This window comes from Cotesia glomerata, linkage group LG6 (genome assembly GCF_020080835.1).
Source record: "Cotesia glomerata isolate CgM1 linkage group LG6, MPM_Cglom_v2.3, whole genome shotgun sequence".
Classification (NCBI taxonomy): domain Eukaryota; kingdom Metazoa; phylum Arthropoda; class Insecta; order Hymenoptera; family Braconidae; genus Cotesia; species Cotesia glomerata.
This window is the reverse complement of record NC_058163.1, coordinates 5,363,962-5,390,695: the sequence shown is the minus strand read 5'-3', so window position 1 is coordinate 5,390,695 and position 26,734 is coordinate 5,363,962. Positions and strand designations below refer to the sequence as shown.

Genomic DNA, 26,734 nt, shown 5'->3' with positions numbered 1-26,734 from the left:
GGACCAATAGATTCCGTTTCTTCATTATTATCCGGACTAATAGATTCAGTTTCTTCAGTGTAATCGGAACAATCCATGAAGTTATCATCTTGTTCATCATTGTCGTAATCATCACAACAACCATTGATAGTTTCGCAGCAATCACTGTCATCATCTGTACTCTTAAGATAGTCGAATCCAGGACAGACACTACTTGTATCACTACCGTCTGAAATATGTGATTTTTTATAAATAAAAGAGCATTTACAAATTCGAAAATAAATAAAATTCAATTGATTAATAATTCAATAATTCAAGCATTGAAAAAAAATATTTTCAAATTAAGTGATTTCCTGCTTCAAAACGTATTAATTTTTTATTCAATATTTCAAATCGTATTTTAAAAATCTTTGAGAAATTTTAAAGGATCTTAAAGAATTTTAAAAGATTGTAACGAATCATATTTTTAAAAGTTTTGAGAAATTTTAAAGAATTTTGAAGAATTTTAAAAGATTTTGAAAAATTTTAAAAGATAACTGTGAAAAATTTTGGTGTAAAGTTGGACCCGACGACTTTTACACCACCGTGTAAGTGTGAAATTTCGGTGTAAAATTTCCTTCGTTGGGAGATTTCTGATGGTGAAAAAGTTTTTTCGTGACTGTACAGGAGACTGTACTTCTGCGGATCAGAAGACGGTCCATAGGTCTCGTATATATGAGTGAAGTACTTCTGTCCATCAGAACATTTTACACCGAAATTTCACACTTAAATATTAATTAATCTTATTATAAGCCTACGAGAAATCTCACAGATAATCTATCATCGTTTTCGAATCAGAAACTCGCGATAAATTTATTTATTAGTGTCAAATAAAATCATCACCTGTTTCTCGAGAAACATTGGATCCCCTGTTGGAACAATCTTCGACTTCGTCATCAGACTTGAATAATATTTTGCGAATTCGATACTGCGTCGATCTTGAAAGTTTTTCATAGGGTTTACCATCGAACATTTTTCTAAATAATTGATAATTATTTTATTTTATTATGTTTAGTTCCTGAAAAATATTTTTACATTCATTAAAATACTCACGTAGAGTCGTAAATTACATTGATAATAATTAACGAAGCAACAGCAAGCGTCTAAGATTATATTAAGTTGAACAGTTTCAAATCTTCCTTTTGTAAAATAATTTATATTTTTTCCTCCAATAAATCGCTTAATTGAAATTTAGCTTGTTTATTTTATGCTAATGTCATTTGTTTACATAAATTAGTCATATGTTTATAACTTTTAACCTGCAAACTTCAAATAGCGAGATGTCACGAAAAATGTCAGATAAAATATTTTCTCTTGTATTTTGGGATGATTTAAACTCCCACTCTGTAATTAAAACGAGCTCTATTAAACGAGCGATCAGAACTGGAAAACTTACGGCCAAAAAAAATAATAAAAATGAAGCGGTAAAAATTTTACTCCAAGACGGTAAATCTATTTTATTATTTTATCTACTTTATCTTTTTTTTCTTATTAAAATATCAAAAATTGTTTTTTTAGATGATAAAGAATACTTGGAAATGGTCGATGTTGATCAAAATGGAAAGATTTTGCTAAATAAAAGAAAGAAAGATGTTAAGAAAGGAGGTAAGAAAGGAGAAAAAATCAAGACATCTAGAGCTGTTGGCCGAAAGGTAAATGATGAAGATATTATGCAGACCAAGTCTATTTTTGATGAAGATTCAGATGAACCATCATCACCATCTTCGAAATTAAGGAGAGTAACTAGGAAAATCATTTCGAGTGATGACAGTGAACTTGAAGAAGAAAGAACCAAAAATTATTCCAAGAAAGTATCTTCGTCAACCATCAAGCCAAGAGCTAGCAACCGTATGCTTATTTCAATTAATTCTGAGGATGAAGACAATGAACCTGAGACAAAGAAGAAAGTGATAAGCTTCAAAAGACACGACCAAACTAATTTGAAGCAAAATAGTATATTTATTTAGAAATTTTTACTATCCAGAATAAAATAAAAAATTAATTATAATTTTTTTCAGATGATGAAGAATCTCGAGAACTAATTAATGTCAATAAATATGAAAGAGCTGTAAGCAAAGTAAGACCAAGAAACGAAGAAACAAACAAAGGAACCAAAGCAGGCAGCGTCGAAAATTCACCAATGCGTAACAAAAGGAATCCCCGATCGACATCCCCTGTTGGATTTTATTATGGGAAAATGTCTTCTTCAATGCTCAAACAAAGAACTAGCGATCTTGTATTTACATCAAGCGATGAAGAAAGTGAACCTGTTGTAAAGAAAAATCTTATCCAAGATGGTAAGTGTAATTTTTTTTATTTTAATCGTGTAAAACAAAATAATAAATTCATAGTGTGATTTTATCTTATTTTCAGATCGTGGAACTCGTTCAAAGACAGCAGATATCAATGATGTTACAATCAAAGTCAAATCAAAAGCTGGAAATTCAATCCTTACCTGTGATGATTTTGAAGAGGATAGTGACTCTGTTTTTAATCCAGTGAGAAGAATGAAAAAATCTCTGGTGGATAATGGTATATTAATTTTGAATTTTTATTAAATAATTGGCTAAAAAATACTTATTATATTTTTTTTCATCCCAAATAATAGTTCAAAAAGGTCTTGTTCAGTATTCAGACTCCTCAGATGATGCAGAAGGTAATTATGAGACCAATAATTCGGGTAACAGTGAAGTGATCAATAAAGAGGATTCAGAAGGTGACAGTGACATTAACAGACGACGTTATCATAAAGTGGACAACAAGGAGGAGTCAGAAAGTGATAGTGACGCCAACAGTCGCAATAACGACCAAGTGGCCAACAAACAGACTTGTATGTAATTTTTTTAATATTAATTAATTGCTTTCTATGATCTATAACTTTAAGAGCTGTTTATGATTTTTTATGTTTATAGCTAATACCTTTTCCAAAATAAACGATAATACTGAAGAGATTATCATTCTTGACGGACAAAAGGAATTAAACACAAAATTGACCAAGAAAAATTACCTCGAAGAAGATGATAGAGGTAAAAGCAGAAAAATCGACAGGAAAGCTTCTCGGCTCATTCTTCCGGTCCTTTGAAAGGTCAAGAGAGCTCAAGCTTAAAGGCTGTAACTGACTTTAAATCTAAAAATCAATCAAAGAGCAAGGGTTTGTGATTCTTATCTAACAATAATTGATTTAACCTAAGAATAATTATAAATTCATAAATAGCTCCAAGAGTCTTTAATGCCTATTATACCGTAGCTTTTCATCTAATTTAGATAATTAATATTATTTATTTTTTCTAATTATTTAAGTAATTAATTGTGATTTATTCTTACAGACTCCCCTGGAACATCAAAATTGATGAAGTTGACAATGATCAATTCTCTGCAGAGGGTAAAATTAAATTTTTTATCTCTATTCTATTATCTATTATAATTTATAAATCACAGAATTAATAATTGGATTTTGTTTACGACTTACAGATTTAAAACTATTCAAGCAATTTTTAGAACTTCGGAAAGCCAGTGTTCAATCACCGATGCAAGTTGCTTCAAGTACAAATAAACAAGAAAAAGTGACTGATAACAAGGATGAGGTAATAACAAATATATAAAATTTTGCAGCCGTCTGTCTAATTTTTAATTTATTAATAAACTTATACTAAAAACTGTTTTGTAGAGTAGAGGGAGTTAATCAAGGGATCAGAGATTATGGTCGATCGGTATAAATTGAGATTATTAACAAAAAACTATCAGAAAAAAGCAGGGCAAATGGCACGCCAATTATTGAGATTGATCATCGGAGAGGAAAACCTAGCTGAGATGGTTCCCCAAAAAGAGAAAGAAGGCAGAAAGTTGATTCCCCAAAAGATATCAAACGCCATTTTGAGTAATTACATTACTGATTTTTGAAAATTATTACACACATTATTAATCAGTGTTTAATTAATTGTCAAAAATTTCTATTAATAGTTACTAATTTTATTTCAACTTAATTAATATTAATATCGAATAATTAATTTTATCGTAGATATAATTTTCCTTCTCTGATGGTTTCAGGCTACGTTAATGCACATGTTATCGGTGGTCATCAACTTGAAATCGATGAATTTCAGAGCATTATGAGATCGTTGTGTTGCTCCGTTCGTAATAAATACAAGAAAAAACTCACCGTTAAAAAGGCATAATTTAATGCACATTAATACATAAAAACATGTTCACATTACTTTAAGTTTAGAATAATTTTTTACAAAATTAGATTAAATTTATTTTCAATCTAGAATTATTAAATTCTAGAATAAATTTTTGTATTCTCATAACTGATGATAAATAAACTGAAGCTTTTACATGAGCGAAGAATTATAATACAGATTTTGTGTGTCGTAGTTAATACATATTAACTAATACTTGATTACAGGTTGAGATTACTTTAAGTTTAAAATGATTTTCTCCGAATTTAGATTAAATTTATTTTTAATTTTGAATTATTATTATACTCTAAAATGAATTTTTTTGATATAAAAGCTGATACTAAATAAACTGTAACTTTAAATAAATAGATGTACTTACTTTATTTACAGGAGTGAATCTAAGAGTAAATACGTAAGTACTCATTTAACTTAATCATCAAATTATTGTTATTAAATATTTAATTAAAAATACATCAATTATTTACAAGAAAAATGAATATTAATTTATTCTCAACTCTGTTATAATTTATAAACTGATGCGATTTTGTATAAATTGCATTTAAATTTCAGCTAAAAACGGTGATTTTAAGTTTTTTATCATATAATTATAATGCATAGCAATACCTGACACATGTTAAAATTATCTTAAGCTAAAATAATTTTATGTTGAATTGTTATTAAATTTATAATTAATGTTAAATTCTAAAATTAATTTTCGTATAATAAAAAAAGAATTTCAACTTAAATAAATTTGTATACTTACTTTATTTTTTGGAGTAAATACAGGAGTAAGCATGTAAGTATTCAATAAATTCAATACTATTCAATATTAAGCTTAAAATAAATTAACCATCCAAGAGCATATTTGATATAAATCGATTATAAATTGTTAATAATTTATAAAAATAGTGATATGATTTTGTATTAAGTTTATTCGAATTTCAAAATAATTGTTTTTCAAAAATTATTTTAACTACTCATTATTTCCCCAAAAAGATTGACTCAATTGAAATTTTATTTATTTTGAAATTCACAAGTGTTAATTCACAATCAATTTGAAGAACATTGATACTTAACTTAAATTATATACACATATAGAAAATGATTTTAAAAAATGATTTTTCTGCAATCTATCTTATAAATAATTACAAAGTCGAATTGACTCAAAAATAAATTCATATTTGTGTCAAATAATGAATTTACTTATCAAAGTCAAAATTAAATTCATTATAAATTATAATTTTTTTTGCACGGGTCGGTACTAACTTCATTTAGTTGCTTTGCTCTCAACGCTTTACTATATCTTCTCGTCATTGTCTTTGTTCATTGATACTGACTGTTTTTTCAATCCGTCATATTATTAATTTAATTAGTTAAAATATATTAGTTATAAATTTTGTGACCATAATGGTGAAAACAGTGTACTTGATTGGTGATGTGTTAAGTGAATTAGTTGGAAAAAAATTACCCTCTCTGAAAGAGGTTATGTCGCTTTTATTTTATTATCTTGATACGAAAAATTTTTCAGTTAAAGAAAGTATATCAATCACTATCGACAAAGTTTTTGAAATTTGGTGTGCGGCACAAATCCCGACAAGAGAGAAAAGATCTGCTTTTGAAACTAATCTCAAATCACAATCGATGGAAGAATTTACAAAAAACCGTAAAATGAAAAAGTCAAAGTCTCAAAAAAAAAGGAATCCGTTTTCAGGATGAATTAAATAAACTATTTGATGTAGCTCATGCGGATGTTTTAAATATACTGGACAAAGAAAAAAAGATTATTTTTATTTGGGACAAAAATCTTCCAGTCGACGTGGTTTTATTTCATATAATTCTCAACCAATTTTAGAAGATGTCGAAGACATGGATGTTGATATCAGCAATTATGATAATAATAACAATAATAGTGATAATAATAGTGAAGAGAACATTGATAGCAATGATAAAAACTATAATAATAATGGTAATGATAGTAATAATAATGTCGGAGAGTTTGATAACGACAATGTCAACTATTATTGTGCAGTTGAGACTGATGATGTTGCTAATCATAAAATATCAAGTCATCCATCTCAATTATCCCAGAAATCTTTGGAAAGTAATACTTCTCGTATAATCTCTGATTATGAAGATGAAATGCCAAAACAACAAGTTCCAAAAATTGATATAATGACACCAGAACTTGCTGCGGCTTTGGATAGAGCTAACGTGACTAGTAGGATGGCGACTTACATTATTGCTGCTTTATTATCTTGCTTGAACATTGATTGTGCAAGCGTAAACTTTAGTCATGTGACTATTCACCGAGCAAGGGAAAAATTCCGGAAAGAAGCGGCGTTAAATCTGAAGACTAATCTGGAAACTGACAATTATGTACTACATTTTGATGGAAAACTGTTATCAGATATTACAGGTACAGAACAAGTTGACCGGCTTCCGATTATTTTATCATCATCAGGTAAATTTCAACTGTTAGGAGTTCCTAAACTAGAATCTGGGACTGGACAAAACCAAGCTTCAGCTATTATTAAAACAGTAAAACAATGGGATATTAATACTGACAACATCAAAGCATTGTGTTCTGATACTACGGCGTCAAATACGGGTAAATAATTTATTAATAAAAAAAATATAACATGGTTGATTACCGTAATGTTTAAATGCTAAATCAAATCAGATTTTTAGTATTAACCATTAATTTCCAAGTTATGAGTTATTTTTTTTTTTCAAATTGAAAAGATTTCTCTGTACTACTCTAAAAAATCGATACTTCACTAGCAATTCTCATTTTATTTTTTCAGGAATCAGAAATGGTGCGTGTGTATTAGTAGAAAAGGCTCTTAGTAGAAAACTGTTGTACTTGCCATGCCGACACCATATTTTTGAAATTGTTCTTCGAAGTGCATTTGAAGTATACTGGCCTGCTTCGTCTGGCCCAAACGTTCCAATTTATCAGAGATTTAAAAAGAAGTGGGATGAAATTGACCAATCAAACTTTACGGCTGGTATTTGTGACAAAAAAGTTTTGGAAGTAATAACACCAATCAAAGATGAGATTTTGAAATTCGTTAATAATCAAATAGAAGTAAAATTTTTTAATCCAGCGCTGAAGAATTATTAACTGATGTTAAAGTGGAAAAGAAAAATGTATAAAGTTCAGTATAATTGAGGAGCTGATTTTCAAAAGGGTATCTTTTCATATTTTAAAATACCAGTTTTCTGAACTTTTAAATACTAATTACTTTGAGAATTATGAACATTTATAAATGAAAATCGAATTGCAGCTTCATAACCGATTGCACTTTATAGCTAAATTAAAAAAAGTTCAATACAAATATTTATAATTGAAGATAACTAGTTTTTTGTCTCGATTAATCAAAAATCAAAAGATACCCTTTTGAAAATAAGCTCCTCAATTATCAATTTTACTCTGATTAATTAACTTGCCGTCGTGATTAAAAATATTGAAAATCAGTTTCACATGACTGTTATACTTTCAATCATCTTTAACGATTAAAATTGCGTTTGTAAAATATTTTACAACTTTTACCTCACATCAGTTAATAATAATTAGTCTTCTCAACTTTGAAATTGCGATATAATCAATTTCATTTTGACTTATAACTTTTTTTGTAGATGGATCATTGTCGAGACGATTACCGTGAACTTCTGGAATTATCATTAATATTTTTGGGTACTACTACCACAAATATTACATTTAAGCATCCTGGAGCGGTCCATCATGCAAGGTGGATGGCTAAAGCAATATATAGTTTAAAAATTTTTTTATTCAGAAATGAATTTCATCTTACTAAATCGGAAATAGATGGATTACGAGAACTTTGTTTATTTATCATAATATTCTATTTAAAAGCTTGGTTCACTGCGCCGTGTGCTATAACAGCACCTAATAATGATTTAACTTTGATTAAAGAATTAATTTCATATGAAAGATTTAATAATAGTCTTTCACAGACATGCTCACAAAAATTAGCCGATCACTTGTGGTATTTAAACAACGAGCTGTCTGTTTTATCTCTCTTTGATAAAAATGTTTCAGTTGGAACAAAAAAAAGAATAGTTCATGCTCTTAAAAACTGTAAAGCCAATGAAACTACAACAAATCGCTTTATAATAGATAAGAAAAATTTAGAGTCATTATTAAATAAAGATCTTAGTCAATTTATGTCTATGAGATCGATTAATATATTTGAATCGTTTGATTTGTCGTATGAGTTCATTGATGAGGATGTTACTTTGTGGCCTCAGAATCCGAATTTCTTAGAAAACTTGGAGTATTTCGGGAAACTTCAAGTTGTGAATGATGTAGCAGAACGCGGCGTGGCATTGATAGAGCAGTATAATCGATGCTTAACGAAAGATGAAGAACAGCTTCAATATTTGTTGCAAGTAGTGACAGAACATAGAAAACAATATCCTAATTGCAATAAAAGTAATTTTATAAAACTGTAATATTTTCAAGTTGAAAAATTGTTGTAACAAGTTGTAAATATAGTTTTTGTTATAAAGAATTAATTGTTCAATTAAATTTCTTAATATTTAGTAAAAAAATAAATTTGTTATAAAAGAGACCAAAAATCATTTATAAGATATTTTTAACGTTTATATTTATATATTAGTGCATTTCGTGAGTTAAGTATTGAATTAATTAGTAAAAAAAAAAAAGTTTACAGTCTCAGGTTAACGGAATTAAAGTAATTTAACATAAAAATAATAAAAATATAGCATATGATATTTTTTGTAGTTTTATTGGAAAATATTATAATTTTTTATTAGTGTTATCTTTGACCGCGGATATCTTTGAAGCCGTTAATCTGAGGAACTTTGGTCTTCAAACGTTTTTTGTAGAGCGTAAAATTTCCTACAAATATCATTTTTCAGATTGTTGTTACGATGAACCATTCCAAAGTAATAAAAATTAAAAAATTAAAAAAAATTTTTCCCGTGTTATTTAAATGGAAAATAAAGAAATGGATACAGGCAAATCTTACTATTCATATTAAGAGCTCACATGGGCGCCAAAATTTTTGTTTTTAGGTATACTATCAATTTTTAGACACCAAAAGAAAAAAAAAAAAATTCGTCTTTTTTTGAAACACCCTAATTTATATAGTTACTTACCACTTATATTCAAAATTTTAGAATCTAACACTTCAAATAATTTTGATCGTTCATTTTTCCACTTTAACTTTACACGAGCGTTTTCATATCGTGAATGGACAGGTATGTTTGAAGTTTTAATTGTCTGTAATTGTTTTGATTTGGTCCAAAAAATAAGCGCATATATTCCAGACATTTTTACAAAAATTTTTCATTTTAGTCAAGGAAATCAACAATAAAGTTAAAGATAACAAATTGATCACAATTAGTTTATTTGAACTTTTCACTTTATAGAATATGAGGTGCTCAATATGAAAGCCTAAAAAGTACTAACCGGGATATTCTTGAGATTGTTTAACTATGCTCGATTTTACTTGGTATGTATACATTGTTGTACATGTATACATGTTGTGCATAGCCAGACATATGGCCAAAATTTTTTTGAAAGTAGTGTAGACAAATAAAATTTTTATAGCTCTTTAAAGTATTAGAGTCGTAAAAGTTGCAAGGCTTTCTTTGTATTTTAAATCTTTTCAAGGGTACAAAATTTTTAAGTATACGGGTTTCGGAAAAAATTGTTCCAATATTTAAACATTGTGTTTATTACTTATAAAAATTCATTATTTATGAAAATATATTCTTGATTTGTCAGCTATTTTAATTTTTTTACTAACAAAAAAAATGAATAATACTTTCTGTCATTAAGTCATGCAATTTCAAGTATGGATCACCAGATAAATTTATGGAATAATTCGTTTACACATTAGAGAGTTGTCCCTTACTCTGTCTCAAGTAAGAACTAGAAAAAGCATAAAATATAATATTTCAAGTAAACTAAAAATATATAATAATAAAATTCGACATAAATAATACCATAAATAATAAAATTTAACATAAATAATACCGTACTTTTATACACATTTTAACATCGTTATAAGAAAATATTTTTAAGTTCCAAATTATACCTTCTATCAAAAGAGAAAATTTTTTTAAGTGTATAAATGTGGAAATATTTCTAACTTCCACATTATATATCTCATTTACTTCTCACTTCAAAATATTTGGATTGAGAGCGAAATGAGACTTTACTCGTAGACCGAAGTGTTTGAGATCTTCTTGAGACTTTTCCGAAAAATAATGACTATTTGAGACATGAATGAGACTTAAATTCACATTTGAGACCTAAAACCGTAGTTATTTTTCGACTCGGGTTGTGCACGTTTTGCAGGGTTTATAAAAGTAATAACGAGTGCTCCTAAGGAAAGTTGACCTAGTTGACGTGTCCCTTGCAAAAGGCACTACATAAATATAAACGATACTTTGTTCACTATAATTTGCGGTTGTCACAGGCAACTAATTTAAAACAAAATTATACGTTTGAAAGCATTCAATTCAGTCGACAACATGACTTCAAGCTATTCACTTGCTTCCTCGTAAGTTAGAATCACGTTGCATTTTTAGAGAAATAATAATAAATTCTGAAAATTTCTTTTGATTTTCCTAGCATTGTCTGAGGTCATTCTTCTGAATTGTCCATTATTAACTAAACAATGAAACCGGATAGCGGGAATAATAGACAATCCGACATTTACTATACTTATACATGGTAGTTACGGACAATGTCTCGGATAGCTTAACTGGTAGAGCCTTTGGCGCGTAACCAAACGATCCGGGTTCGAGTCCCGGTCTGGGCTTTCTGAATTATTTTTTCAGTTACCGAAAAATTCCTACTGAGTAAGGTCCCCCCTCCCTCCTTTATCCTTTATTTCCCCAGCCCCCAAATTTGTCTTTAATGACAAATTTAGCTATAAATTAATTTAGCTATAAATTTAGCTATAAATTTTTATAAATATAAATAATGCTGTGAAGTGGGAAAGAATAGGAGTTAAGGTAATTATTATGTGAAGCGTTCCACATTCACGTAACAGGATATTGGTAGGAAAGGATTGAGAAAGGAATGTGGAGAGGATCATCTTAATGTGAGTTTATAGAATATGCGAGAAAAAATTATTAGATAGCTCGGACTGGGATTCGAACCCAGAACCTTCGACGGGTCGGCTACTCTAGCATTCATAGAAATTATTTTATGCTGCTGTTGTGTATTTACTATGGGCACTTTTCAAATGGAAGCCGCATTGACGCTTCAGAAATCAAAACGCGGCTCATCAATCATACGGTGAGTTGATTATTTTTTTAAGTCAATGTTAATTATTTGTGATCATTTTCAATATTGTTTATTGTTTTAACATATGGAAATGATTAATGAAGGTTTTACGGATAATTTGAATCCAGTGATAATAAGTTCTGACTTAGTTTATGACCAAGTTGTAAATGGAAATGTCGATAATGGAAATCCGCTGATTATTATCAATGGTAATTTCAAACGTAAGCAAATTGAAGGATATCATCCTGGCTATCATACGGACGTCATCACGTTTGAATCCATGCAGAAGCTGGCTTCACTTATTTTTGGGTTCATGGGCTCAACAATTTGGAGTATAAAGTCACCAATTTTCATTCTGGACATTTCTGAAAGGTTTTATGCTACGACACCTTATTCAGTTCTTGGATTTCTCGCACACTTTGATATCTGGGTATCATATTACTTGCGTTATGATAAGGATCAAGATTCAACTGTACTCTACACTTTAAACGCTTACACACAATTCGCTCCGTTACCTTGGAAAAAAGTTAGAACTTCAAATGACAATAGTACAACAAAGCCGACATTATATAGTATGCAATATCCGAAAGGTAATTATTCAGTTTAGTAATTGATTACGATTTAAATAAAAAAGAATAAAACATTCGATTGAGCCAATTACTACAAGGAGAAAATAAAACAGCAATGATTACTGTTTCATACAAATATTAGAAAAATGTTCATAGTCAGTAGTGAGTGCTGTACGAAACACGACTGGTTAGTGCCAGAACACGACTCAGTAGTGTGCAGACAATAGTCACTAGTTTTTATGTAGCGCTCTCTATTGTCCCAAACATTTTAACCTCATTTTCTTCCAAAACAGTACTGAGTACTGTACAAAACAGTAATCAATGTTGTTTTTTTCTCCGTGCAGTAATTATATTATTAATTATTGATCACAGTATCCTCTGCTTCAAGCAGAATCCCAATCTCAAAGTTCTATTTGAATTCCTCCTAGGATGTCTTACTCTAAGCAATTCATATTTCTAATTTTGATTTGATAAAAATAAAAAAAAAATAAAAAAGGTCTAGTTCAAGATATTACGTATTTTAAAAGCTCAATCTGAAGACTCAACATGCGATTTCAATTAATGTAAACTAAAAATGTAATCAATTAATTGCTGAATAACATCTCTGTATTTTTTCTTGAACGTAGGTTTAAAACCTCTAAGTGCAATAAAAGAAATTAACTATATTATTAATTATTGTCTATTTAAAACTAATTAACAACTTAGCAATAAAATTTATAGTAATTTTCTAAAAACGTTAACAAAAATTAAACTTTGAATAAAACATGGAGCATAAATTTTCGATAATTAGGAAATCACATCGAGATAATTTAATGCTCACGGTCTAATTAGCAATTGGTCTAACTCTTTATTTTTTAGAGGCTGCACGGAAAAAAATAATCGGTAGCTGCTACCGAAAAAAATCGGTAGCAGATGCCGATTTTTTTTCGGTAGAGGCTACCGATTTTTTCGGTAGAGGCTCCCGAAAAAATCGGTAGCTGCTACCGAAAATAATCGGTATCTGCTACCGATTATTTTCGGTAGTCTACCGATTTTTTCGGTGCAGGCTACCGTTTTTTTCGGTGCAGGCTACCGATTACCAATTTTTGAAAATTTCTTCTTAACGAGAAGTTAAATTCGCACTTCTTAATGAATAAAAAAAAAGAACTTTATTTTAGATACAATTAACACTTACTTAAATACAAAATATTAAGAATGAGGAGTATTTATTAGATATTTTTTTATTATAAATTTTTATTAAATTAAATACCTTTCGTTAGCCGCAATCAAAAAAATCTATATAATCGCAATCGAGAAATATCATCCAAGTCCTAAAAAATTATTTTTTAAATTATTTTGTATGTGAATATATATATATATGAAAAGTTGATGTGGGTACTCAAATAAAAGGTCTCGTTGAGTGTAATGTCCGGGTGAATTTATATCTTTAAAAATGTCAATAGTTTACAAGATACAAGGTCTTTTCTGAATTATTTATATTTTTAAAGATGTAAGCTCATCCTGATGTCACACTCATCAAGAGCTTTCATTTGAGTACCCACATTCATTTTTGATATATTTTTGATATATAGATATATATATATATATATATATATATATATATATATATATATATATATATATATATAAATATAAGAAATATATGAAAAATTGATGTGGGTACTCAAATGAAAGGTCTCGATGAGTGTAATGTCGGGGTGAGCTTATATCTTTAAAAATGTCAATAGTTGACAAGATAGCAATATCAGTTCTTAATTATTGACATTTTTTAGTATATAAGCTCATCCTGATGTCATACTCACCAAGAGCTTTTATTTGAGTACCCACATGCATACTGCTGATATATACTGCTGCTATATATATGCTGCTCATATATATATATATATATATACTGCTATAACCTGTATATATATATATAATATACATATAAATATTTATTTATTTATTTATTTATTTATTTCTGAATAAGTCCCCAACAGCCGAAGCCAATTACAGGGACACTAAATACATTTCAAAATACAAGATGACAGATTAGTCTAATAATTAGTACATAAATTATTCGTGATAATATAGAATGCTAAACGCTTAGTGAACATGGCATTAACTCTTAACTAATGACTTTTCTAAAATAAAAATAAAAACAAAAAAGAAAACTTTTTTACACTAGAAATATAAAATAGTACAAAAACAAAAAAAAAAAAAACCCAATAATTAATGATAAGTTTCATTACGTAGCGACACCAGTATGGATGCAAGTGTGTTAGCAGATAGAGGTTGATTGTATCCCAATAAATCTAATACACATTCAGAGTCTGACAACAGAAAGTTACAGACATCAGTGAGAGTCTGTACAAAGGCGAAGTCTGCGACCAATTCGTTTTAGCAAATGGAACTTTAAAAAGACAGGCTGATCTAGAATTCCGTGTAGGGACATAAAAAGGAGGCAACAGTGCAGAAATCGCGAGCAGTCAGTGTAGTTTCTGCAAATACTTTTTCATAAACATGACCGAAGAAGGCATATTCTTCTCTCCTCCAAAGTAAGCATGTCCAACCCCTCTTACATAACTCAAAAGTAATCAGTACCAATTGCAGGATACTGACCCTCAGTTTTAAAGTGAAGGTACTTCAAAATCTACGTTGAATTTTTTTTCAAGACTAAGAATGTACTTTTTTATAAACCGGAGACCATATCACTGAGGCATATTCAAGCTTCCGGGCAGGAACAAAGGAAGCATCATACAATATTCTGGTTGTATTGACATTTTTCATATTTTTTGTGACCCTTATATATAAAAATACAATATATATAAAATATATATAAAATATATAAAATATATACATATATATATTTATATATAATATATATAAAATACATGAAAAATTGATGTGGGTACTCAAATGAAAGGTCTTGATGAGTGTAATGTCGGGATGAGCTTATATCTTTAAAAATGTCAATAGTTAACAAGATAAAAGGTCATTTCTTATTTATGTGTCTAAAAATGGAGCATTTTCGAATGCAGCCTAAATACTTATCATGATAAATTGACTATCGATGAGAATGATATGAAACCTTGAAAAGGCGCAAATTCAAGTCAAGACCTTTGTAATGACACTAAATTTCACTAAAAAACCCGATTTTATTATATAACTATCCTGGAGACAAAATTTTTGTTATTCTCTTAATAATATAAATATACTTTTTCCAATACTCACTCTTATGTCAAACATTAGAATGTTATTATATTCTGACTCTAAAATTGAAAAAGTTTAGTTTTTTATACTTCCTGTGTAGTTTTTATATGATTCCAATCATGATGATTTTAACTATCTCCGATGGTAAAAGTTACCATCTAGATAATAAACCGTATCATCATAACTAGAGTCAGGAAGTTAGCCCTGCTAAAAAAAGCGCGAGAAAGATTTTTGTAACGACAATTTTGATTGGTTGGAAGAATTTTTAAATAAATTGTTAAATTCGATAAAAACAATTGAACAATATAGATTAAAAACAACTTTAATTGTTAAAATAATATTTGTAATTGACTTCTGGCATTCTTCGCAAATAAAGTATAAAAAAACTTTATTTTTAGTTAAAAAAGAATAGAGATAAAAGTTACAATAATATGAAATAGGATACTTCGGAGGTTGTTTAGAACTACATATAGAGGATTGTTCGTAAAGCGATATTTAGTCTGGTAAGCAGCATAGAAGGTAAGGTAAGATATCTTGGTGGTCAAGCTCATGCTTGAGGATGATCGGATGGATCCCGCTGGATATTGCGTTGACGGTCTCGCTAAATATCTTGCTTAATATCACGCTGACGATCTCGCTGGTCATCTCGTTCAGTGTCGCGCTGGATATCGTGCTGACGGTCTCACTAGATATCTCGCTTCATATTGCGCTCACGGTCTCGCTGGATATCGCGCTGACAATCTCGCTGGATATCTTTCTTGATATCGCGCTGACGATCTCGCTGGTCATCTCGCTCAATATCGCGCTGACGGTCTCACTAGATATCTCGCTTGATATCGCGCTGACGGTCTCGCTGGATATCTTGCTTGATGTCGCGCTGATGATCTCGCTGGATATTGCGCTGGCGATCCCACTGGATATCTCGGTTAATATCGCGCTGACGGTCTTGCTGACGGTTTCGCTGGATATCGCGCTAACGATCTCTCTGGTCATCTCGCTCAATATCGTGCTGGATATCCAATATCCTCAGCGTAATATCCAGCGAGATCGGTAGCGCGATATCAAGCAAGATATCCAGCGAGACCGTCAACGCGATATCCAGCGAGATCGTCAGCGCAATATTAAGCAAGATATCCAACGAGACCGTCAGCGAGACCGTAAGTGCGATATCAATCGAGGTATCCAGCGAGATCATCAGTGCAATATCAAGCAAGATATCCAACAAGACCGTCAGCGCGATATCAAGCGATATATCCAGCGATATAGTCAGCGCGATATCCATCGAGACCGTCAATGAGACCCTCAGCGAGATCGTCAGCGTGATATCCAGCGAGACCGTCAGCGTGATATGAAGCGAGATATCTAGTGGGACCATCAGTACGATATCCAGCGCGATATTGAGCGAGATCGTCAGCGCGATATCAAGCAAGATATCCAGCAAGATCGTCAGCGCGATATCAAGCAAGATATCCAGCGAGACCGTCAACGAGATATCCAGCGAGACCGTCAGCGCAATATTCAGCGGGATCGCCAGCGTGATGTCCATCCGATCATCCTCAAGCATGAGTTTGACCACCGAGATATCTTATCTTACCTTCCATGCTACTTACCAACCTAAATATCGCTTTGCGAACAATCCTTTATATGTCCTTCTAAACAACCTCCGAAATATCCTATTTCACGTTATTCTAACTTTTATCTCCATTTTTTTTTTAAGAAAAATAACGTTTTTTTATACTTGATTTGCGAAGAATGCCAGAAGTCAATTATGATTTATAACTGTGGGAATTAATATATACTGATTGTACTAATTAAAATCGCCGGATAGTCTACCGATTATTTTTTTCCGTGTGATTATTTGATATTTTGATGTAGCAATAGTCTAATTATAAATTATTGGAATGATCCAAAGCAAAATATTATACATCTATTAGATATCAAATTGTTTTTTAATGATAATAAATTTTGAACTAATTGTTTTTTCGTATAAATGAAAGATTCTCTAAAATGGAGTGAAACAATTGCTAATTATAACGTCGATAAACGATTATTCGCAATGATCACAGACATATTCATCGGACTAATCTACGTCAATACCTGCGCAAGAATTATGAGATTATTCATTGCAATTTTTACACTGAATCCACGACTGTGTGGATTTGAATAAAGTCAATTGCAATAAAGACAATGGCAATGATCATTTTTATATTTTAAACATTTTTTTTCTCAAATTTTTTGGTTTTGATTTTATTACTTTTTTTTTTTTTTTAACTAAGGTCCTTTTTTTTGCTTCATTTTGATCTTTTTTTTTTTTTGATTTTTGTTTTCTTTTTTTTTTTATCTGTACTGCAATTATTATTTTATATTTCAAAAATTATATCTCGCTGGATTTAGCTGACTTATTTTATGATCAAATAAATCGATCATTTTTTTCTTGTGCTCAATATCTAATTCAATGTATTATTCATTTATTTATTTAGCTACATACCAAGGCGAAAGCCGAGTGGCAACGATATAAAACAATTTTATAGTCACACAAGTACTATGACATATTTATATAAAGGCGATTAAGTAAATTTAGAAACACAAAAACGAATAAATAAATTTCAATACATTATTTAGAATAATCAAAGAAATAAAATATTCAACATTTTTATTTTATGCAATTTAAGCGATTTTCTATCAAATCTTATCATTCAAATTATTACAATAAGGTCTATAGAAGTTAAAAATTACTATTCCGTCTGCATTATCGTTGTGAGAATGATTCAAAAGATGGTGGTATCGATCTGGTTCTGTAAATGTCAGTTATAACTTTCGCCGACCACAGCTTAGGTATTCTTGGACGTTCTGGATTCGTGAAATTTACCGAAAAAAGTCCGTATCGGTGATCATAACCTTGTGTCCACTCAAAAATATCAAAAAGTGTCCAAGTAAAGTATCCTTGAATATTAAAACCTTCTTTCACAAGCTTGAGAACTTCTTTAAGATGGTAGTAGAAAAATTGACCTCTATCAATGTCATCCAGTTGACCTTCATCTCGGTAACCATTTTCACCGATTACTATTGCTGGCGTATTATACTTTGCAGTTATGCGACGAATAATCGCCGAAAGACCCCATGGATGACACTGAAACCGAAATATACTTCAATATTATCAAATCATGAAAAAGATCATAAATAATTAATTTGACCCTTTAATGTTCTGGAAGCGCAATGAATCTCAGTGTGAGCTGTTAGGGGAGAGAGCCAATCATAGTCCGTTACGCGGTTGTGTGAAAGACGGTTTAGTTGTAGTAGTGTGTTCATGCGCCCCTTTCTACTACTTTTCTGGCCCCCTCTCTAGGAAAAAGACTATAGCTCTCTCACTTAAAGAAAAAGACATATGACTCGAATGAAGAGTGGGGATTCAAGGCCGAAAATTAAAGGGTTAAGGTAGTTTGGGGCCTGCAAGTCATATTTCAAGAAAATTATGAAATTTTTTTTATCGAAAGATAAATATATTAATAATTCACCACCAAAATTTCAGATCAATTCACCTCACCGTTTTTGAGTAATTAATTTTCAAAATTGCGTCTTTTACACGTAGAGGTATAGAGAGATGGTAAAGTTAGTATGAAATCTTCCGTATACCACTCGAGTGATGAAAATAGATTTCATACTAACTTTACCATCTCTCTAGACTTCTACGTGTAAAAGATGCAATTTCGAAAATTAATTACTCAAAAACGGTTAGGTGAATTGATCTGAAATTTTGGTGGTAAGTTATTAATATATTTATCTTTCGATAAAAAAAATTTAATAATTTTCTTGAACCATGCCTTGCAGGCCCCAACTACCTTAAGGGATCAATCTGGTTTGTAACTTTTGAAAAAATTATTTTTTTTTTTTTTACAATTTTCTAAAGTACAAATGTCTAAAATTATCGTATTAAAATTTTAGAGTGATTGGGCTACTGTGACTTTATTATTTTACGATGCTCTATGGATGTTCGAGTGAAAGAGAATTAAATTTTTAAACAGACTGAAAAGATTTTATTCAATGCCGGCATCGCTAATTGACGTTAAATAAGATTTTTTTTTTTTTTTAATTAAAAAAACAATAACCGCGTTCAACACATTCAAGAGTGCATGTGTTGAGCTGAATAAACCTTATCTCAAAATCTATATTTAATAGTTTCTGATGTGTAAAAAAATAATGAATGTTTGCTTTTTTTCGAGCTCCGGAACCATAATGATCCCTTAACCAACAGAATATCATCTTCACATACTCTTTCGATACTGCATTTGTCATTTCCAGTTTCATAAACACTAGTCGGCATCTGCATTAATATACCGATATCTGCATTGTGAGAAATAATGGGTTTTATATCATCATCTGAAAATTTCTTGACTTCCAATCCATGGTAGTAATTGACGGACAGTATATCAACTGAATTCCTAATCAATGCGATTTCTTCTTTTGTGAATTCTGGTAAGCGCGAACGAGAATAGCCTTGGTGTAAACTTCGTTGAGCAATTTTATTTTTTACGAACTCTGAATAGTCGCCTTCATTTGAAAATAACGGATGCAAAAGCCATCCATCTTGGAATTTCAGCATCTGCTCACCTAACTCTAACTCGTTTGTATCTTCCGGATTTTTCGGCACTGGCCACGTAAGTGCAAAGGCTATAATTATTTTACCTAAGGAATATTTTATTTTATTTGATAATACGTCTTTATCTTTCCTGATAAAAAAATTATAAGCCGCAAAAAATTGACAAACCTTGTTGTTTTTCACGAAATTTTTCGTTGTACATCTTGTAAGTTTTTGCGTGAGCCAACAATGAATGATGAAGGCAAAAATATTCACCGATACCTGATTGATTAACTAGAGGCGCGTAAGATCCTTGGTAACCCATGACACAATTAAAACCAGGCTCATTAAATGTCGACCAATATTTAACCTGGAAATTTGATAATATTTCATTTTAAAACAGAATGAAAGTTATAGTATCTCGTTAAAAAATTATATTTAAAGAATGTTCATTCGTTTCAATATCCATGAGCATATTAGCAAGATCAGCTCAAATGAACCCCCCGTTTTTCAATTGATCATAATATTTAAGTTTGTTTCTTTTAACGTGAACTAATCACTGTAAATAATTCATTTAAGCCCTCGAACCAGTTTTTCGAAATTTTCAACTTAATAACAATTTTTTTTAATAAACATTTTAAAGACTTTAAATTGAAAAATAGCCATTCGGCCTTACCTGACATGGATAGGTGGATAGGTAGATTTCTTAAACGAATATGTTGAAAAAAATAGAATTCGTCATTAAATATGAGAGTTATTCAAAGATAAAGATCCAAAATGCATTTGATGAAAAATTGTTCTAAGAATTATAGCTTAAATGAAAAAAAATTAGGTGAAATAAAGTTAAATTTAATAAATTGGAGCTGTTTTTATGGCTAAAAAGTTATTTCGGTGAAATTGACAAAATTTTTCAAAAAATATAAAAAAATTAACGTTGCGTTGTAGTATTTAAAGTTGGATTTTTATTAATTTTCTATCTTTTTATTACTCGTGCGGGATAAGTAGTATTTTAGCGCTCGCTGTTTCAGGTTAAAAAAGAGCTGTTTGCCCATTTTAAAATTATGCGTGTTTTTTTGTAAATGAAACCGTTATTTGAGTGCGACAAGTTTACTTAGCAAGCAAATTATACTTCTCACATGCAAACTATCCTTGTCGCACGCAAATCGACTGTGTATACTGCTAAGACTAAATAAATAACAAAAAAAAAAACACAATCTAACTGTCAATATTAAAGAAGTGAGGTTGACATTACAAAGTTCATATTTTTAACGAACGTAAAATATACTATTACTCAACTATTCAATTTTTAATTATTTAAAAAATAATAAAACTTTATGAAATGATGTATTTTCAATTACAAAACTCTTTTTTTATTATTTAAAGTAGACTGTAATGTTTGAAACAAACTCAACAGCGCACGGCAGCACTGTCAGTGCTCACTACTTGCTGACAAATGAAATTTTTTAAAATAATTAAGGTAAAAGCCCCAATATATGATCATGTACCAGTATATGATCACTCCATGTATTTGTATACCTATATTTGTGAATATAGATATACAAATACATGGAGTGATCATATACTGGTACGTGATCATCTATTGGGGCTTTTACCTTACCAGCAGTTAAATTTTTCTGCATAGTATTCAACTTAAATAATCAGTTCACATAAGAAGTAATATAAAATTTTATCATTTGAGAAAGGTCATTAAAATTTTTATTTGTTTTTATTAAAAGATAATAAACAATGTGTTTTAAACAAATATCTTTATGTTATACATTTTATATCAAAATATGAAGATTTTTACTAAAAATGCTCATATATAACCAAGTATGAATTTTGTACAAATGAAAAAATCTACACTTCGCGTTTAATCATACTTGAATTATATATTCAAAAAATTTACATTATTGTTCTTGAAATACAATCATATGTAAGTAAAATCATTTCTACAACTTGAATTACAGTCTGAGTCATATTCTACCGAACAAAACCAGTTTCACTGTAAAAAAATCACGCCAAGTCCACGATCGTAAGACTATTAAGAAAAAAAAATTTTATTTCTTTACAAAAAGATATAAAATAAAAAATTAAAAAATCCAAGTAACCGATATGGTTGTATATGATTTTCGAAAATTAAAAAAAATTTTGTTGTAAATATAAAAATTAAAAGAAACAATTTTGGAACGTATTTAGTGTGCGTGGTTACGAAAAATTTCACTTTTTATGAAATTCCTAAAATCTATCTACTAGGACTTTTAAAAAAAATTAAAGTACACAATCATGCACACCAAGTACGTTCCAAAATTGGTTTCTTTTAATTTTTAAATTTACAAAAAAATTGTTTTTAATTTCCGAAAATCATATACAACCATATCGGTATCTTAGATTTTTTAATTTTTTATTTTATATATTTTTGTAAAGAAAAAAACAAATTTTTTTTTCTTAATAGTCTTATGAACGTGGACTTGGCGCGATTTTTTTTACAGTGAAACTGTTTTTTGCTCGGATTTCAGTATTTTTAACAGTATTGTAAAATCTATCTACTAAGACTGAAAAAAAATTTGACATACACAATGACGCACACCAAGTACGTTCCAAAATTATTTCTTTAATTTTTTAATTTACAACAAAATGTTTTTTAATTTCCGAAAATTATATACAATCATATCGGTTACTTGGATTTTTTAATATTTTGATTTTATATCTTTTTGTAAAAAAAAAAAAATTTTTTTTTCTTAAAAGTCTTATGAACGTGGACTTGGCGCGATTTTTTACAGTGAAACTGTTTTTATTCGGATTATTTAGTCTCTGGTCGTCCGCTTTTTACATAAGAAAAAAGTTAAAATCTAAAAATCTGGGTCGCTATAGTTTGTGCTGATTATTTTTAATAATTTTAAATAGAAATTATAAAGATAATTGATAATAATCAAGTAATACGCGTAATAAAAAGCATGAACTACTATTATAAAATATCATATAAAAAAAAAATCAAAATAAATTTGAAAAAAAATTTGTAACCTCAAAAAACCGTTCTGCTTACGGTATATACACACTCGGTAGTCTGGCTTGAGAACGGAACTTGGCGCCAGACTCTATCGAGTCTGTTGATTGGTAATATTCACTCTATCTCTCCAGATTACTAAGTCAGATGCATGTGGGACTTACATTTATGTTACCACCTTATCTGCATTATTAATACTTTTTATTTTTTGTTTTTCTATTGTATACTACATACTATGTACATTTATGCTTTGTAAGGAACCCTGTTTAGTTATTGGCTATGCTGTTGGGTTCATTGTTTGATAAATAAATAAATAAATAAATATGTGGCCTTATATCGTTTGCAAGACATTGTGATATAATTTCACACTTTGTCATATATGTTTAAAAACATAGTTAAGTCTAAGTGTACATGATTATATGTAACTTTTTTTAATAGAAATTAAGAGATTACCTTATCACCAAATGTTCTAAATAGAATTTCGGCATAGTCAAGATACCAATTTACAAACAACGGATTAGCTAAACCACCCAATTCCTGTAGTCTTATCGGCAAGTCCCAGTGATACATGTTAATATATGGAGTAATATTTCTACTCATAATTTCATCAATAACGTTATGATAGTGTTGGATTCCATCATAATTAATTTCGTTGTTGAACCCATTTGGTAAAATTCGTGGCCAGGATATTGATATTTTGAAAGCATTGGCCTAAAAATTTGAATTCGTTTTTTTTTATTGTTTTGATTAACTGTGCAGAAAACTCACGCAGTAAAAAATTTTGCCGTAAAATATTTAACACTTTTATTAATTCTCTTAAATTAACAAAATAAGTGTTAAATATTGAACACAAATTTTTTTAACGCATTGATGCAAAATTTTTACTGTTCATTATTTGCATTAATAAAAAATTATTAAATTTACTCCAATTTTTTCAACCAGGTCAATGTCAGTTTTGTACAAGTAGTAAGAATTTGCTGCAACATCAGCATTAGCCTTCCCCCACACGACATCTGGTTTTTCGTGAATCAAGACATCCCAAATAGACTCACCTTTATCTTTATAAAATGACATAATAATACATTTTTTATGATCTGTTACGTTTATGAAATATTTAAAAATGCTATTACTCACTCGATACGTTCCAAGCACCTTCACTCTGGAAAGCAGACGTTCCAATACCGAGAACAAAATCATCTGGAAATTTATTATCATTACAACTTGACAAATTCGGTAATGAAATAAACAAAACGAAATAAAAAAGTTTAATTATTTTCCAGATATCAAAAGATAGTGTTTTTTCTACTCGTAAGCACATCTTATTAAACTATGTGAATAGTTCAATGTTAAGGAGTGTGACTGATGCCAAGTTTTTATAATGAAAATTTTCGATCATAAACATTAACAGTAATCTATATTGAAGTGTTGATAACATATAAGTTGAACATTGAAATTAATGATAGCTTCTCTATCATGAAAAAGTCTTTCATTGGTATATAAACATAATAAAAAGAGGGAAAAATAATCTGTTGGTATTACATTCATCGAGAATGAGTATACTTTTACAAGTTGATACAAAAAATTCCGCTAATAAATAAACATATATTGCCGTCGGAGATTTCAATTTTGCATCTTAGCCTTACTTTAGATAAAACTTGGGAAAAATAAATATCATATCAACGTATGATTATAGAAATTTATTCAGTAAACTAATTTATTTCTGAATAATTGTTAAAAAAAACAAAAAAATCTGATTAGATGATGAGCTAAATCGGCCGAATAGTTTATAAATAAGAAAATTTTAAAATAAATAAATAAAAAGGTGGTTTTGTGGAGGTGATTAAAATGTGACGTTGTCGCACCAGTTGCCCAATATACTATTGTAAATTTCTGTCATGGCAATAAACCATAATAAAAATTTTGCAAAGATTTTTTAACTGTCTTAAATTAAATTAATCGATTTCTTCTTATGTAAGTAAATAATTTAAATATTTTTCATTATGTTGTTCTTATTGAAAAAAAAAATATATATATATATATTTTATCTTTGAGCATAATTGAATTGTATTAATTATCATTATGTCAAACGATAATAAAAATAATTTCAATTTTTTAATCCTTGTTTATATTTCTTCCTGTGCATAAATGTCAAATTTTATGTCGATAAGTCTTAAATTTTATTAATAATAAATGTCGACCACGCATGCTCCAAAACATTCTCAACTTTCTGTTGCAAGTCATAAAAATGTGCGAATTTGTGTCCCATTTTAATCTCATAAGCTTCGAATATTTTTATGGTAATTTTATTTCTACACGGGTAGTCAGTTGTCGCATTTAATAGCTATTGCACGGAGATACAGTAAAAGTTAAAATTTTTTTTTCGATTCTTCCTTGCGAATTTGGATTCCAAATTGCTGCCTAACTAGGTAGCCAAATTCGGACCAAATGAGGTTTAGACAATCACCAGCAAGTGTGGTTTCCAAACTTCCGCTTAAGTTGAAAGCTAACCCGAGTCGAAATTTAGAGCCCATTTAGAACCTTCTAAAATCGGATCTATTTCTGACTTAGGGGCTCAAACTAGAGCCTGTTTCCATATTTAAGTAGGTCCGGTTTTGGTCCCACAAGCGCTACAAATTTCCGTTTTCGGCGCTTTAGGGCTCAAAATCGGACCTGATGAAAATAAAAATTAGATCCGATTTTGAACCCCTGAGTCCTCTTTTATTATTATTTTTTTATTAATTAATTTTTATTTCTCTTAGTTGCCACGACTGACCCATGCCTGGTTACCAGGACTGTGCCTTAGTCAATTTTCAAGTCTGCCTCATGCTATTCCATAAGAAATAATAAAAAAATTAATTTTTTAAGCATCATTTTTTTTCTATTTGATTTTAAATGTAGAGGCTAACGCAAATTCAGACTGTTTGACTCTTATTTAAACCTAACTTTCGCTAATCATAGAAATAAAGTGAAAATCGCATCCGCCCTATCCGAGATTCGAACCCGAGCCGCGCGCTTGCTAGACCGATACCTAACCCCTACACTATACGACCGATGAGCTGCTACGCATCTCATCATTCTTATAAGCTAAATCTATATAATGATGAAGTGTGACGGTTTAATAATTTATGTTATTTAATATTGTGTTTTGATGAAAATTAACTATTTTTTACACATGGTTATTAATTAAAAACAATGCAAAAGTCAGAGTCCTTATATTACTCTAGAATTTGTACACCATTCTGTGGATTTTCAATATTTTATTATAAATTTTAATATTTAAAATTATCAATATTAAAAATTTAACTGTAAATTATTAAATTTTAAATTTTTAAAGACCATATCAATTTTGACGATATGTAATTGTTTTGGTTGAATAATAAATTTTAAATTTTAGCATTTGCTAACAAATATTCGTTAAACAATAAATTTTTACAATAATTTTAAAAAAATTCATTGTGTTGAATCAAGACGAAAAATTCTTGAATCAAATAAAATTCACTTAAACCAATATAAATTTCTTAGTTGAAGAATTTTTCTCTTCAGATCAAGAAGAAAAATTTTTTTAGTTAATAAATTTAATTTTTTAATTATTGATGGAAATTTTAATTAAATAATTGATAGAAAATCAATTTTTAATAAATGTAATTTTCGTGTCATTTTGAGTTCTCCCAGCTCAAAAATCTGATAGAAGTGTAATAAAACACTATTTTTTGAATTTTTAAACTGCAATAACTTTTGAATGAATGAACCGATTTCTACACGGTTGGCGGCATTCGACGCAGTTTTTGAAGCCTCACAAAGAATCTTTCAGTTTAAATTGATCAAACTAGGAATTTCTAAGTAATTCCGAAAAAATACTTTTTTTGGTTTTCTTTCGACAACAATAACTAACTAACGAATCAACTGATT

The 26,734-nt window shown here is 29.5% G+C and overlaps 3 protein-coding genes across 3 annotated transcripts; 2 read left to right on the top strand and 1 right to left on the bottom strand.

Annotated features, from left to right (window-relative positions):
• Nucleotides 1–1,298: 1,298 nt before the first annotated feature.
• Nucleotides 1,299–4,274, top strand: LOC123267249 (protein starmaker-like). Its single transcript, XM_044731803.1, has 11 exons — nucleotides 1,299–1,464; nucleotides 1,537–1,971; nucleotides 2,037–2,315; nucleotides 2,392–2,550; nucleotides 2,627–2,848; nucleotides 2,931–3,044; nucleotides 3,163–3,169; nucleotides 3,345–3,400; nucleotides 3,490–3,602; nucleotides 3,691–3,895; nucleotides 4,066–4,274. Exons 1-11 carry the CDS (start codon nucleotides 1,299–1,301, stop codon nucleotides 4,191–4,193), a joined length of 1,884 nt encoding a protein of 627 aa, XP_044587738.1. The 3' UTR covers nucleotides 4,194–4,274.
• Nucleotides 4,275–5,988: 1,714 nt separating this feature from the next.
• LOC123267330 lies at nucleotides 5,989–8,713 on the top strand. The gene is made up of 3 exons (XM_044731904.1): nucleotides 5,989–6,804; nucleotides 7,001–7,284; nucleotides 7,836–8,713. Exons 1-3 carry the CDS (start codon nucleotides 6,063–6,065, stop codon nucleotides 8,670–8,672), a joined length of 1,863 nt encoding a protein of 620 aa, XP_044587839.1. The 5' UTR covers nucleotides 5,989–6,062; the 3' UTR covers nucleotides 8,673–8,713.
• A 9,159-nt stretch (nucleotides 8,714–17,872) lies between these two features.
• LOC123267158 (myrosinase 1-like) lies at nucleotides 17,873–24,247 on the bottom strand. The gene is made up of 6 exons (XM_044731701.1): nucleotides 23,960–24,247; nucleotides 23,750–23,883; nucleotides 23,279–23,536; nucleotides 20,011–20,191; nucleotides 19,516–19,928; nucleotides 17,873–18,375 (listed from the first exon to the last, which is right to left on the bottom strand). The coding sequence occupies exons 1-6, from the start codon at nucleotides 24,141–24,143 to the stop codon at nucleotides 17,995–17,997; spliced, it is 1,551 nt and encodes a 516-aa protein (XP_044587636.1). The 5' UTR covers nucleotides 24,144–24,247; the 3' UTR covers nucleotides 17,873–17,994.
• Nucleotides 24,248–26,734: the final 2,487 nt, after the last annotated feature.